Here is a 15,506-nt window from a genome sequence, read left to right as displayed (position 1 = left end):
ACCAGTTCTTGGCTCCGTTGTTTCATTAATTTCTGTCCGAATTAAATGTGAACCTGCATGGGCCAGGTGGCTATGATGGTGGCTGTGGCTACTGGCCTTACAGTCACCAAGGTGAGGACCCTATGTGCAACAGAGGACGAGAGAACTGGTTACTGGGAAGCTGTACCGAGGGCCCTTTAAGACGGACTAGGAAATGAGCTCAGATCCGGTCCTAACAAAGCTGGGTCAGAACAGAAGAGCTCTGGCAGGTCTCTGCAAATACCTCCTTCTGGGCAAGGCCTGACCATCTCCTCCTCCAGCACCAACCTCTGCCTGTCTCTTATTGGGGCGGGTTGTTCTCTCCAGCACTCGGCACTTCCTGGAATTGGCCGTTTCTCTGTTGTTTATTGTCTGGCTCCACCAATAGAAAACGAGCACCAGGACAGGCGGGTCCCGTTTGGTTTCCATCTCCAGCAGCAGTGTCTAGGACAGAGGCACATGCTGGGGCCTACTCAGTACTTGCTGAAAGAGTGAATGAACGAAGGCACACACTCTCCAGCAGGGAGGCGACCCTGTCTCCCGTGCTCCTCTCTGGGAGCTGGCCTCTGTCTCCCAGCGCCCAGCACACGGCCTGGGAAGAAGCAGGCAGACACTTCTGAATCACTGAACAACGTGCAGGCACATTTCTTAATGATCAGCCCCCAGCCCTGGCACTGGAGTCATCCAGACCACCCACTGTGAACTCTAGCAGTAGTTATGGCATGCATTGCTCAGTGTGTGGTGGGGCTGACAGGGAAGGGTGGGGGAGGGGTCAATGTTAAAGGTTGATAAATTTTTCAAAAGTAGAGCTTGGCATTCAGCCCAGAGGTTTAAACCTGGAGAAGCCTAGGCAACCATGACACCCTGGTCCTGGAGGGAGACTGAAGCTTTTAGGGGATATCTGCCCCCCTTCCCACTCACTCCTACTGCTTCCAAATACCCTTATCCGCCATCATGCCCATAAGAGACCACCGGCAACCATATTCCATAATAATACACAGACTGGACCTTCACATGCACTGTTAATTTTTTTTTTTTTTTTTTTTTGTATTTTTCTGAAGCTGGAAACAGGGAGAGACAGTCAGACAGACTCCCGCATGCGCCCGACCGGGATCCACCCAACACGCCCACCAGGGGCGATGCTCTGCCCACCAGGGGGTGATGCTCTGCCCCTCCGGGGCGTCGCTCTGCCGCAACCAGAGCCACTGTAGCGCCTGGGGCAGAGGCCAAGGAGCCATCCCCAGCGCCCGGGCCATCTTTGCTCCAATGGAGCCTTGGCTGCGGGAGGGGAAGAGAGAGACAGAGAGGAAGGAGGGCGGGGGTGGAGAAGCAAATGGGCGCTTCTCCTATGTGCCCTGGCTGGGAATCGAACCCGGGTCCCCCACACGCCAGGCCGACGCTGAGCCAACCGGCCACGGCCCACTTAGGTTAAATTTAAAATTCAGGTGCATGTAGGGAATATAACACAAGGCAAATGTTTTTAATCAAGTGGTTTATTAGTAGTTTCTTCTTGAACAGGAATTTGAGTTACTTCCAGGTCACGACTTCCCTACAGAAAACCCTTCCCAAGTGGTAGGAAAATAAGCCGACAGGATCTGACCTCATGTCCATCCCAACAAGCCTCTGACGCTGAGCACTTCCAGAAAAACCCAGAGCCTGACAGAGTGGGGACCAGGCACTGACAGAGGGGAGGCCGGGGCTGGCGGAGTGGGGGCCGGGCGGGAAGGAGGCTGGGGACTGGGAAGGGAGCCTTTGGGAGGAACCAATTACCAAGAGAGTCAAATTATTTAAAGTTGAAATGAGTGAGAATTTATTCACAACATACGCAGATCTATGAAAGTGATTATGCAAATGGCTGGAAAGAGGACACTTAAAAATAGAAGAAACATGGAAGCTTTGGTTTCTAGCACTCTGGATACTAGTCAGAGCTTAGCTAAATGCTGGTCCATCCTGGTCCCTTCTGGTCCCCTTATTCTTCCTCAATTTCTTGAAAGAGGAAGACTTGCACCTTTATCCTCAAAACCCAGTGGTAATGGGAGGTCGGTCACAAGCCTCAGGCTACCTCAGCCCCTCGATATCAGAGAGAACACCCCTTTGGTGCTTCTTTCTGGAGGGAAGATTTGTATTGGCAGAGCTTTACATTATGTATACTTATATATATGTATACATAATACGGTGTGTGTGTGTTGCCCCGGTGTTAGAGCCGCTGCTCTGGTCTCCCTTCCCCCTACCACAAACTCTGATTTCCAGAGTTTCCCAATAGGTAAAGTGCTGGATTCTATTTTCTTCTGCCCTAATCCCATATATTTGTTACTGAAGCTAGACTGAAAAACCTTGAGTTAAATGCTGTCTTTCCCATACACACTGTGCAACTACTGTGATGCTGTTGTTAGGCCCCAGTACAGATGGGCGAGGATGCAGGTGACAGGGAAGTGCCCTCTGTGGTCTGACGCTTGGTGACATGCTTTGTCTGCTGGTTATCTGCTGATTATCGGCCATCTGTCACTCGAGGCTCTGCCCTTCCCTTCCTCAGTCACCACAATCCACCCCACCCCAAGCTTACACAGCCCCAACCCCGCCTGGTCTTGCCTCATGCGATGATTGCTCAAATGGGTCATCAGAATGTTCTTGAATTTTCCTCCAGTGTCCGCTCCTTCCTGCCCAGGACAGGCTCCCCGCTGTAGCCGTGAGGGCGGATTTTCAACTCCACATAGGGAATGGAGAATTCGTGTCCTTTCCACGGCTCCCAGTTCACCCCCTACATTAAAAAGCCAACATCAAGAAGGGGCACTTAGGAAGAGGGCGGGGTGCTACAGAGGAATGCCTCTTTGCCCGAGAACCCACCCCCTCCCTGCTTGGGGGACAGAGAGTCTAGGGGTGACTGGGGTGGTTACCATGGGAGTGAGGGTTGAAACTAGAAACATGCGCCCTCTGCTGGGCAGCTGGGGTTCACAGGGTGGGAAACCCCCCGGGTGGTTGGAGGAAGGGGGACCAGAGCAGCGGCTCTAACACCGTGGCAACCTGGCCGGCAACGTTATTGTTGCCTCACTCATTTCCTTCCCCCAAAATTTAAGGCAAAAATAAACATATTAATTGGCCAACTGCCTGAAATCACTTTCAATTTAGACTGTTGAGGTATTAGCTCTAGGGCAACAAAAGGCCTGCTGAAAGCAAAATTTCACTTTATGTCTTTTAACTGGAGAGCACAATATTTAACTCAATAGCCTTGCAACCTAGCCAATAGAGAGCCCAAGTAACCAATTTTATGTAGTTTAATTTGTGAGGTAAATAATAAACAAGAAACTAAACTAAATGTCTTGCACATCAGTGTGAAAAGCACATTAACCGGATGGATATCTTTTATTAGCAAATATGGGCATGGTTCAGGGCCAGCTGCCTGCTCCGCTCAAGTATCTGATCTCTGAGCACAGCCTCCCTGAGCCAGGCCACGTGCCGTCACCAGGACTGACGGGCCCATCCTCTACGGCTTTTCCAGGGACACGTTTCTTCTTCCCTTTGAAAAGCCACCAGGATTCGGAGTCCCCACTGCTGCCTGGTCAGGGCCAATGTAATCAAAATGAACTTGGACTTCGGGCGTGCTAACATTTGCAGTAATATTGGTGCAAGGTAAGTTCGGGGGGGGGGGGGGGCTCCCTGGAGGCTGGGTTCAGGACCCCGGACGGGAAGTTAGAAACCCAGGATGGGGACTCCGAGAGTTCACGGAGGGGATGGATTACTGATGAGTAGGAACAAAGGGCAATTTTCAAGAAGGAGGCGAGGAGTCAGGATGATGTTCATGGGTCATAGAAGTTCGAGAAATTGCCGGTAGGCAAGTTCCAGAGCAAGGGAGGGCACAGGAGGCCAGCCGGCCTGGCCAATGTGCACGCTCCTGAAACGGAGACACGGGCTCAGCACAGAGTTCAGGGCATGTCTGGACAGTTTGGGATAAAATGGATCCAAGGGTGGGTCTGACCTAAGGCAGAAAAGACTGTTTTCCTGGGGATCAAAGGACTTGAGAAAAATAGCTCTGGTTTAACTGGGAGCTCCACTAGTGAGAATTACAGACGAATGTTGGTGTGCCCTGCGCCTCCCGCAAATGCATATGTTGAAGCCCTAACACTCAACGTGATGGTCTTAGGACAAGGGGACTATGGGAGGTAATCAGGGTTGGATGAGGTCCTGAGGGTGGGTGCCCTCACGATGGGATTCGGGCCCTTACAAGAAGAGGAGGAGAAACCAGAGTGCTCTCTCTTTCTCTTTAGCGTGTGAGAACAAGGACAGGGGGCTCTCACCAGGAGCTGAACCCACCCACACCTTGATCTTGGACTTCCAGCCTCCCGAAGAGTGAGAAATACATGTCTGCTGTCCATGCCTCCCAGTCTGCAGTATGTGGTTACAGCAGGCCATGCTATCTGAGACCGTGGCCAGTGTGAACTGGTGAATCAAGGCAGTGCAGGGCCACATCAGGCGTCTCTATCCCACAGGGGGCAGCCTGGGCCCCACCCACCTGTGCAGTGTGCAGCACTGGGGGAGTGCAGAGAGGGCAGGGAGGGCCCTGCCCTCAAGGTCATGGGGCCCAGAGGTGTCACTGTGGGAACCGAACACGGGCAGAGCCTGCCACCCACCTCACTATGCTTGGTCTCCCCATATTTGCCGTTGGGATTGGCCAAGTGGCAGTTCTTGTACCACCAGCCGCCATGATGCGTCAGGGCACAGTTGCTAAGGGCGATGTCGTTGTCTCTATCAAACGTTGTAAACTTCCACCCATTGTGGTACGTGAGCGCATCTCCTGCAGGAGAGAAGACATGAGAGGGGAGGGGCCCCGTTTGGGCCCTGAGGGGCTGGGGACTCGGCAGGAAACTCTCCAGCGTGAACCCACCCAGGACACAGTTCGTTATGCCACAGGCAGCCACTCTCCGCAGATGGCCAGGTAGAGGCTCCTCCCTGGTCTGGCACCCCACTGTGGGCCTGTCTCTCCAACAGCCTTACCAGAATGTTCACGTGGGGGCTTCCCAGTCGTGTGAAATGCCCAAGTCCCCAGAAGCTAACCCACGCCTCTCCCTGTGCTGCCTGACCACCCTCTCTGCCCTCCGCATCTGCTCCACCGTCATCCCAGCCGCCCAGACCCGAACCCGAGCCACATCTGACAGTCCTCTGTGCCCCTTTATGGAGCCCTCCTTCTGTGGGTCAGTCACGCAGCCCTGTCACCCCACGCTCTCTGGGCCTGCATCCACACAGCAGCCTCCCCAGACCATCTGAGGCTAGCACAACCCTCGTCCCGGCCCACACGCCCTGTCTCCTGCCACACGGCAGTGAATTCCTCCTCCTGGCTCTGCAGTGGCCCAGAACTTGGCTGCTGTTCCCTATGCACAGCCTCACAGCCCACTGTCCCCACAGGCACCTTCCACCTGTGGAGTGGACAGGTCCCCCCTCCGTGCCTCTGCTAACGATTTCTCTCTGCTTTTCGCTGATCCAAACCCAAAGAGTTCCTCAAGGCCCAGCTCAGCCCACGCCGAGGGAGAGCCCCCACCCCCCATTCTCACACCCGCCTGACACACACACCTGACCCTCTGTAACCCTCCGGGTGCATAATTCAATTTAGTGCTTCATTTCATCGCGACTGGAAATCTCTAATTATTTCAGGTGTCTTTCTCCTATTTCCCCACCATATTAGTCATCCTTTAAAAGTTTGCTTTTTCAATTCTGCTCATAAAAAAAAGGCAATAAGGGCCACATCAATCCCAAGCTTAAGTTCAGGATGGCAATGCCCTGCTGAGGAGGGCTCACTCAGAAGTGGCTTCTCAGCCGTGTGCAGTACCCTGAACTTGGGCGGGGGAGGCTTCAAGAGGAGGGTTTATGGCCCTGGCTGGTTGGCTCAGTGGTAGAGCGTCAGCCTGGCGTCTGGATGTCCCACGTCCTGGTTCAATTACCAGGCAGGGCACACAGGAGAAGTGACCATCTGCTTCTCCACCCTTCCCTTCCCTTCCCTTCTCTCTCTCTCTCTATCCCTCCTCCAACCATGGCTTGGTTGGAGGAAGTTGGCCCCAGGCACTGAGGATGGCTCCATGGCCTTGCCTCTGGTGCTAAAATAGCTCGGTTGCTAAGCAACAGAGCAGCGGCCCCAGATGGGCAGAGCATCACCCGGTAGGGGACTTGCTGAGTGGATCCCGGTCAGGGCACATGCAGGAGTCTGTCACTCTGCCTCCCTGCTTCTCACTTAAGAAAAAATAAAACATAAATAACTAAAAAAAAAGGAAGGTTTATTGGCTGGGGATGCGGTGGGGGGCAGGTAACATAATGTTCTGATTCTATGATGGTCAAGGATGGCTTCAATGACTTTGTAACCCCTGACGCCCCCTGGGAGCAGGGCCTCAACTGTCCAGGAGGAGCATTCGCCCTCACAGAACACGGTTCCGCCCCCGGACCCCCGGTGGACGGCAAAGCCAGAAGCCCCGGAGTCAGGAGGCGGCCTCACCTGCCGTGCCCTGGTACTGCCCAACCGAGAGCCTGTAACGCTCCTTGCTGGAGGCCACCTGGAAGAAGCTGTACACGGCGTAGGCGGACTCATTGGCAGTCTGCAGGTCCACTCTCACCTCGTACCGAGTGGGGCTGCCAGTGGTCAGGTTGTGCAGCGTGTCCAGTCCTATAGAGAGGGAATTCCAATCAGCAGATGTCACCTTCGCCTTCCCCTCCTCTGCTCATATGGGCCTCGCCCACTTTCTCTTTGGGGGAGCTCAGTGTCCCCCCTAGTATATTTTTGGCACAGTCATGCTACTAAGTTTGGCAGCCCTGCCCTCGGGGAGGGCAGAGTGGGGGCAATCATGGGGTGAACCTGCCCCACCTGCTCCGTCTCCCTAAGGCGTCCGCAGTGCAGTTACTGTCCACACAGGTCACCGAGTGGCAGAGACCAACCCCTCACACCTGTAGCAAGCGAGCCACAGCACCATCCACTCTATGAGGCACCGAGTGTCCAGATTATGGCTTTTAAGGCTTTTTAACCTTTATTTCCCAGTGGACGCTTTTGCCTGTTTCACTCTCCGTGAATACCTGCCCATGAACACCAACAGGGCGGAAGGAAAAGTGGAAATGGTGCCCACGGCGACTGGCATTACTAGCACAATCTCTGGGACTACTAGGAAGACCTCCTAGCAATAGCCCAGAGTCCCAACCCATTGACTATTTTTCCACTCCTGTGGTTTTTAAGAAGTTCGGGCTCCAGGTGAGTCCTCTGGGGCTTAGGTACAACAGAGAGACCACTGGGGAGAGTCCCACCCCTTCACTAGGGCAGGTGGGAACCTTCCTGGTGACGTGGCCCCACCAGCAGGCCGGCCGGCAGGTTCCTTAGAGTATCCCTGTCACTTGGACCCCTTCCTGAATGCGGTGAGCTTCCTCAAGCTGCCCAACCAGCTTTTCGGGGGAAATCTGCCCCCCACCACCCGGCCTCCCTGGACTCTCAAGGGTCCTACCCAGCCAGAACTCCTTCATGGGGTCCCCAAAGCCTTCCACGTAGCTCCGCCAGCGCTTGAAGAAGTCCAACTGCCCTGTATTCCTCCTCTGGAAGACCTGCGAGGGAGATGGGCGTTTCCCTCTGACACACCAGACATGACCGAGGGAGAGAGGATGGCAGCCTGGACCCTTAGACGGGGGCTACCCTGCAGACAGAAAGGGGGCCTGACAGACGTTGTGACAGAGTGCGTGGTGACCGAGTGAGAGGGAGGAGGAGGCCCAGGACAATGTGTTTCTTCTGCACCCACCGGTGAGCGGATGGGCTTTGCGAGTGTATCACGAGCTCACTGGGTTCAGGGCACACGCAAATCCCTTCTGAAGTCTCTGGTGAACGAAGCTGTCACAGGAACAGCTGATGGAAGGGCCAGAGTTCAACAGAGAGGCCTGGGCTAGTCCCAGAAAGGCGGGAGCATGTCAGAGATGAAGCAAGGCGTCCACCCAGTCCCAGTTTGCTTCCTCTCCCCAGGACACGGGGAGACCCCCTGGCAAGTGGCTGCAGCCCTGTGACTCGTCCTAGCCCAGGGCTGTAATGGGAGCCCGGGAGGGGGGGGCTCCTCTCCCTCCTCTCGCTTCCAGCCATGAGCCACTAGGCCTCAGCGAAGGCCACATATTGCCACAGTTGAAATCAGCCTGAATCCCTGAGCCACCCCTTAGAAATGACTGCCAACCCCCCAAAAGACTTTGTGCCTGTGAGAAAACACTTGTTGAGGTGTAGATCAATGGGATTTGGTGTTGGCATATCACTGCAGCAGAGCCCGCTGTCACGTGTCTGGCACAGAAAGCCAACGGGGCACAGAGAGCAACGGGAAGCCCCTGGGAAGGGTGAGCCCACCGAGGAAGGAAGCAGGACCTGAGGAGAGATGTCCCGCAGTCGAGCCTGGAGGACCTCGGCCGCGTGGAGAAGGATGAGCTCCACGGAGTCTGTTTGCCAAAACACGTTTCTTAAGATTCAGAGGCTGACTGTTAATGTCCCAGCAGGGAGACTGCTCCAGTCCCTTCCCTGGGACTGTCCCTGTGTCACAGACAGTGGAACCCTAAGGTGGGTGTGGCATGGATGTCGGTTCCACATACATGGCACAAAAAGTCATTCCCAGTAAGATAATTAGCTATGAGGCCCGGCTCAACTCCATCTGCAACCCCAGAACAGATGCAGAGGTCCCCAAACTTTTTACACAGGGGGCCAGTTCACTGTCCCTCAGACCGTTGGAGGGCCGCCACATACAGTGCTCCTCCACTGACCACCAATGAAAGAGGTGCCCCTTCCGGGAGTGCAGCAGGGGGCCGGATAAATGGCCTCAGGGGGCCACATGTGGCCCACGGGCCGCAGTTTGGGGACGCCTGCATTAGAGGCATTTGGTCCCTACCGCCAGTCAATGAACATGGTGCCCACGTGTGATAGGAGTCTTCCTGCTGTTTTTTGTCTTTTTAAATAATGAATACTTCAGCTTGGCCAGGGAAACTCCAAAATATGGTTCTGATGTTCTTTGTGTCACTATTTAGCTGAGACTCAGCTCTCCGTCGCCAGCTGTGTCCTGGAGCAAGTGAGTTAGACCAGACAAGCCCCACTTCTCTAAACTATTAGATCAAGCTGTTAATGGCCCATTCGTCATGCTCGTAAGTTCATGAGTCATAATAAACCCTGAGGTCTGGAGGCCGCAGTGCTGGCACAGAAGGATAAGACAAGTGATGATGGTATCTCGGTAAGGGTTAGTTTGCATTTGGCTACATCAGATCCCAAATGAACTGGCCCCAGGGATGGCTTGTCCATCTTGGTCAGGACAGCTTACGTGACTCACTCAGAATCTAGTCTTGTAATGAACTATTCTGGGAAAACAAAAGCCTCTTAGCAAATAAGTCTCAAGGGGAGAAAAGTATCTCCTTCTGTCTGGTTCTATACCACAGAGCTGTCCCTGCATGCTAGCACTTACTTAATGTCCTGCAGGATTAAATCGAAGGGAAAAATAAAAATCTCATTTAAATGCCTGTGGAAAGAGCCTCTGACGTGGTCCTTAAAACTTGCAAGATGGAAAACAAAGATGGACATATCTGAGACTCGTGAGTGTTCCCTGATGGTCTCTGTCCCAGGCTCCCACACTCTGCCCCAAGTTACCTCGGGGCAAGTCCTGGCCCGTTCATCAGTGTGGGCTCCGGCAAACTGGGGTGGGGAAAAACTTTCTTAAAAGGATTTTAGAAGTTCAGTGGGAAAGAGCAATGTATAAGCGTCATCCTTCAGTAACAAAAGAGTCTTGAGTCCCCATACATGGAAACCACCAGTAAAAGATTTGGTGGAGAAGTGTTCAGGTATCCGCATGTTTTCTGGGGTGTGCTGGCTTTGAGGACAACTCCGTGGACCTTCAGGTCATGTCTTCCCTCAGGAGCCTGAGTCAGAACAGACAGCTTGGGCGGCGTGGGGCCTGGTGTTTGAGAGCGCAGTGAATTTATTGTTGCTAGAACTCGCCTCTGTCTGAGACGGATCTGCACGAGCAGAGTGCAGAAGGCTAGCTCCTTTCAGGCAGGGATTGGGACCTGTTTGCTTCTCTTCTGGTCTTGAGTATATAAAAAACAGTACATAGTAGGCACTCAATTATCTGTGGTAAAAGTCAGGGGTATTCCCAGGCAGACACACTGGCAGATCTCTCTCTAAAGGTTGCCTGAGACAAGCTTCTCCTTTGTGATGCCAGGCTGGCTTCCAAAAAAGGCACACCAGACAGACAGTACCATATCCTGCCAATGGTCAATTATGGACACAAGCTCAGGGAAATGGCCCCAGCCCCACGGGACAGACAGAATGCCCAGAGCTATAACAGTGCTGATGAAAAGCCTCAGGTACAGCCCTGTGAGTCCGGTCAGGTGGCAGACCCCCTGTGAGCCTGGTCAGGTGGCAGACCCCCTGTGAGTCTGGTCAGGTGGCAGACCCCCTGTGAGTCCGGTCAGGTGGCAGACCCCCTGTGAGCCTGGTCAGGTGGCAGACCCCCTGTGAGCCTGGTCAGGTGGCAGACCCCCTGTGAGTCTGGTCAGGTGGCAGACCCCCTGTGAGTCTGGTAAAGTGGCAGACCCCCATGTTACAGGCTGTCCGGTACACCCTTTGGGAATCCCCACCCAATCCAACAGCTGCCCCTCAGCCAGCAGCGGCAGCTGTGCAGATAACAACTTTCTTCATGGCTGCTTATCACACGGTGTACTTCACCCAGGACTGCTCAAGTGCCTGGCTTCCCGGGCCCCTGGGCCGAGTGGGTAAGTCCAGTTTAAGCATGTTTGGCAAACCAGTGTGTTTCCTATGTGTTAGGTTTGCTCGTTTGTATTTTGCCTAGTTGGAGCATTGGTGTGGGGCAGCGCCGTGTGTGTGTGTGTGTGTGTGTGTGTGTGTGTGTGTGTGTGTGTGTGTGTACAGTAGTCTGTGGAAGGCTGCGGGTGCTTGCCCTCAGTGGCACATTGCAAACTGCAGATGGCCTTCCTGCTTGGGAGGGGTGACTGTTTGCTATTGTTTGCTGGAGAAGGGTTTTTCCCCAGCCTGTTTTGCTGGAGAGTCCAGAGAGAGAGAGGGAGTGCTGGGGGGCTTGTGAGCCCTGAGGTTTTGGCCTGGCCTGTTTGGCTGGGAGTGCTGAGGCTGGTGGGGGTCTGCGAGTCCCAGAGAGTCCAGAGAGAGAAAGGGAAGCGGAGAGAGAAAAGAAGGCAGTTCTCCCTGCCTGTGTGCTCGTCCGCCGTTACAAAACTCTAATAAACGGAATGGCCCACCTTCGGCTCCACTGTTCCTGTACCGTCTGCCTGAATCCAGTGCGAACCTGTGTGGCCATGGCAGTGGCCACGGGCCTTACAGAGCACACGGAGGCCATGCTTCCCTTCCCTGAGCTGTGGGTGCACAGCAGGCAGGCTGCATGCTGGTCTGGGCAGAGAGAGGCGCAGGGAGAAGGGGTTGGGAGGTGACAGGATCAGACTGCGACTCTCCGAGACAGCCCCCAAGGTAAGTGGGTCAGGCTGCTGCAATCAAAGAGGGTGCACGTGGGCCCCTCAATGGCCCAAAGAATAAAGCCTCCACACAGAAACGGGCCAACTTCTCTCAGGCTTTAGCCTTTCAAATCAAGGTCGCGAAGGCCACGTCCTGTCATGAGGAGCCGGGGGAGGACCTGGACACTGGGCTCCAGGTCCGAGGACAGAGCCCCCAAATCGGCTCGCATTTACAGCGGGGGTGGCCTGACACAACCCATTGGGCAGACCAATGACCTAGGAGGATGCTGGCGTCCTGAAATCTGGTCCCACCTGTGTCACTCGCTCGTGTGACTTAGCCAAGGCACTTCTCCGTGTGCACCTCCCTTTGCCAATCTATAAAACAGGACCATACCTCGCTCACTCATGCTAAAGCTTCTGCATGCGGGGCATGTTTTGCGGGAGCGCTTTGAAGAGAGTAACGGTAATGCAGACATTATAGGGCGTCATGAGACGGTGACAAACCCACCCACAAGCCTCCCAGCCATCGCCTGGTCTCACCAAGCCTGCTCCAGCCCGGGGGGAAGTTCTCCGGCCCTACCTGTTAGGGGGTCCCATGTTAGGGACCCCCTAAACATGGCGGGGCCACTTGCGCTCCCCTCTCCTGCGGATAGAAGACTTAGAGGTGCCCGGCTGACTCACAATCCAGCCGCCGCCGTCCGTGTCCATGTCGCAGTACACCTGCAGGGGCCGGCCGGCGTCGCCGTGCAGGTAGATGGTGTGCAGGCCACTGGTGACGTTGCTGTTCTGCTGAACTTGACTGCAGTCCGAAGGGTGCGGGAAACGGGCCCCGACTGGGAGCAAGCAGAGGGGCCGCGCCGTGAGGAGAGGGGCTGCGGGGCTAGGGCCCCGGTTTAGGCTCATTTCTTTTGTTCAAGAATGATTCATAACCTCCGACTACTTTGCTCTTTCCAACTCTTGACTCACACCTTATTTTTCTCACTCTCTCTGCTCTCGTTGAACCCTCCACACGGACTAGAAATAAGGTCAAGTTCACATCGCCTCCTCCTCCAACCCAACTGCCCCACAAACAACCCTCCACTTCGCTCCCCTCTTCAGCCGCTCCACCAGGGGGTGGGTGTCCCCTGAACTCAACCCGCTTCTGTTTCCCCATCCTGGAGAAGCCCACGGCTTCTTGTTCCGTCGTGGACACGTCTCCCGGCCTCTCCCACGCTCGTCCTCTGCCATTCTCACTCAGAGTGCAGGAGTCCATGCTACCTGTGGAAAGGGCGGCAGACACGCTTCTGCTCTGGCGGTCACCCTTAAAGGCCACCAAGGAGACGGGGTAGGTGACGCCCTGCTCAAGGCCTTGCAACTCAAACCGCTGGTCCTCTCGTCCGAGCCGCACCTCCTACCAAACAACGGAGACGGGAGCAGAGGGTCAGTTTACAGTGCCCAGCACCGGAGGTGGCAGCAGCATTAGCCGGTGCCAATGCCAGAAGCTCTTGGACAGCGGTACTTGTCCCTAAGGGCTCCGTGGCAGCCCAGGATCCCAGTGTGTCCAGGCCCCATCTCCAGAGGGCCCCGCCTTAGAGATTCAGCACACTGGGCCCCCGCTGGGAGCCAGCATCCAACAGCCCACTTGCTGGGGGGGGGGGGGCAGCACCTGCAATGTCTCCCAGGACCTCTGCCCTCCAAATACATGCTAGGGCACCAACGCCAGGCTGAGGAGTTCAGAGGGGAAGTGACACTGGCCCCTCCCGACCTCTGTGAGGCAGGGAGACAGTTGGTTTTCCATAGCCTCCTTTCTTCCTCCAGTGGGGCTGTCCTAAGCTGAGACAATGATTAAACCAACATGCCTTCCTGTTTTCCTTCCTCCCTTCTTTCTTCCTCGCTAAGGAGAAACAAATCGGGACAAATTTTGACAATTTACTGGCCTTCAGACTCCAGGTAGGAGGTACAATCTTTGAAATGAAGGTTAATTGATTCATTCAATAAATCTTTCCTGAGCACCAACATGGTAGGTGGCCGAGGACAGACACAATGTCCATGTTCTCACAGAGCTAACGTTCCCTGCGGCAAATGAATAAATAACGCGGGACTGAGGGGTCCGCTGGGAGCAGGCCTAGCTCATATAATCACCTTATACAATGAGACCCATGTTCACAGATGACCGTGTTGAGCCTCGTTCCTTGCACACAGCAAGTGATCAATGAGGATCAACTCATGTATCAGCAGTTTGTCATGGGAACAGCAATAAAGTCAATTGACCCAAGTCTGTTGCTTCATATGGGGCCGGGCGTGGGCACCAGAAGAGACAGGCATATCCAGTACCTTAACGGTGCCGTCTGGGAACTGATAGGTCAGAAGGTAGCCATCGATCTGAGCAGAGGGGGGTGTCCAGGTCAGTGCCCCGTTAGACTGTGTTACGGCAGACGAACGCAGGTTTTTGGGAGGGTCGATGTCTGAATATGAAAAGTCAATTATTACTAAGGCCACGGGGGAAGGTAATTTTGGTGTTAGCTTCTATTTCCTGCCTGCATACCCTCCCATTTCTTCTCCTCCCTTCGAGCTGGTGGCAGGCTCTGCTCTTCCTGGCTGCCAGCTTTTTCTTTAGGAGCCTGTTTCCCAAAGTACAGGCCCCTGGGGACACGCTCCCAGGGGAGTGACCCTGGGCTCCGCTTCCTCAGCAAACTTGAGGAGGCGGGGAGGTGCGATCTAGACTAGCGGGCAGATTTAGAGCTGGCAGGGCTCCACAGCGCGGTGGAAACAGTGAGCGCGCACCCCGAAAGGGTATTCACACGGACACCAGGCGTCTTGGCAAACCGTTGCCAGAAAAGATGCCCCAAGGGTCAGACGGGCCCCCCATGACCAGTATTTGGAAACCACCCAAGGCTGTACATCCAGCCCTGGAGAAGGACCTTGACCCTAAATTTACTGAGACTTATATACAACAAGCAGCATAGGGCTTAGGATGGATGTTAAATTGGTTTAGAAATATAGAGTTCTGTTTCTTACACACCTAAGAGTGTGGCCTTAGGTGCGTGCTCTGTACAGAAAGATGCAGTAGCAGGAGGGGGTCTGAATAGAGGAGGAGAGGGAGGGGAGGGAGGAAGGAAGGAAGGAAAGAGGGAGGGAAGGAGGGAGGAGGAAGGGAAGGAAGGAGGGAGGGAGGGAGGGAGGGAGGGAGGGAGGGAGGGAGGAAGGGAGGGAGGGAGGGAGGGAGGGAGGGAAGAAGGAAGGAAAGGAGGGAGGGAGGAAGGAAGGAAAGAGGGAGGGAGGGAGGGAAGGGGGAAAGGAAGGGCTTTCTGTCTGGTTCCCGTGCACTTTCCTGCGCAAACACGGGGAACACGCAGGGCCGTGATGAAGGAAGAGGACCTGGAAAACTAAAGCTCAGCAAAAACTGTCGTCCACACCATAGGAATTGGTCAGAAGACTATTTTTTCCCCCAGGTAAGATATGAATAGAAATTTCCATCTTGAAAAGTCATTATAGAAGGTGATTTTAATTTTGAAGTTCCCAAAAAAGATGTCTCTGGGCTATTGAATACCCAGTAGCATTTTAGCTGAGACTGAATTGCAACATTTTAATAGAGATCGGGCAGCTGTTGTATTGAGTTAGGGCGTTTTGACAAATTTTGAGTTTCTGTAACATCAGCTTGGTTTGAATTTCTAAAGCGTAACATCTGGTATGGATTTCAGCGTATCCATCACACAGAAAAACCAAAATTCCCGCTTGCAAAGTCAAAGCAAACCTGAATGATTTAAATATCTTAAACCGGCTGCTGGACCTCTGTGGCTGTCCCCCTGCCTGGGGCTGTGGACGTGGGGTGTCCGTCCTGGTTACGTCCACATTCCAATGAAGTAGATACATGATAATCCTGTTGTCTTTAAAAATGGGAAGAGCGAAGCAAAGAGAAGATGAAGAAGGAAGAGAGGGAGGAAGGGACAGGGAGACAGAGGAAGGAGTAGAGTCAGGGGAGAAAGAAAGGGAGAGGGAGGGAGGGAGGGAGGGAGGGAGGGAGGGAGGGAGGGAGGAAGAGGGGGAGGTTGCCTCAG

General features: G+C 54.3%; 1 protein-coding gene across 2 annotated transcripts in view; it reads right to left on the bottom strand.

Annotated features, from left to right (window-relative positions):
- Positions 1-1,826: 1,826 nt before the first annotated feature.
- TNN (tenascin N) overlaps positions 1,827-15,506 on the bottom strand; it is a 48,012-nt gene continuing 34,332 nt past the window's right edge. For both annotated transcript variants that reach the window (XM_066255120.1, XM_066255121.1), the window contains 7 exons: positions 13,783-13,913; positions 12,727-12,859; positions 12,151-12,302; positions 7,485-7,581; positions 6,494-6,661; positions 4,644-4,807; positions 1,827-2,776 (listed from right to left, as the gene is read on the bottom strand). In XM_066255120.1, the coding sequence (XP_066111217.1) occupies positions 2,636-2,776; positions 4,644-4,807; positions 6,494-6,661; positions 7,485-7,581; positions 12,151-12,302; positions 12,727-12,859; positions 13,783-13,913 (986 nt within the window). In that variant the 3' untranslated portion in view covers positions 1,827-2,635. The remainder of the gene's footprint in view (positions 2,777-4,643; positions 4,808-6,493; positions 6,662-7,484; positions 7,582-12,150; positions 12,303-12,726; positions 12,860-13,782; positions 13,914-15,506) is intronic.

This window comes from Saccopteryx bilineata, chromosome 2 (genome assembly GCF_036850765.1).
Source record: "Saccopteryx bilineata isolate mSacBil1 chromosome 2, mSacBil1_pri_phased_curated, whole genome shotgun sequence".
NCBI classification, from domain to species: Eukaryota; Metazoa; Chordata; class Mammalia; order Chiroptera; family Emballonuridae; genus Saccopteryx; species Saccopteryx bilineata.
This window is presented reverse-complemented; position numbering and strand designations above follow the sequence as displayed.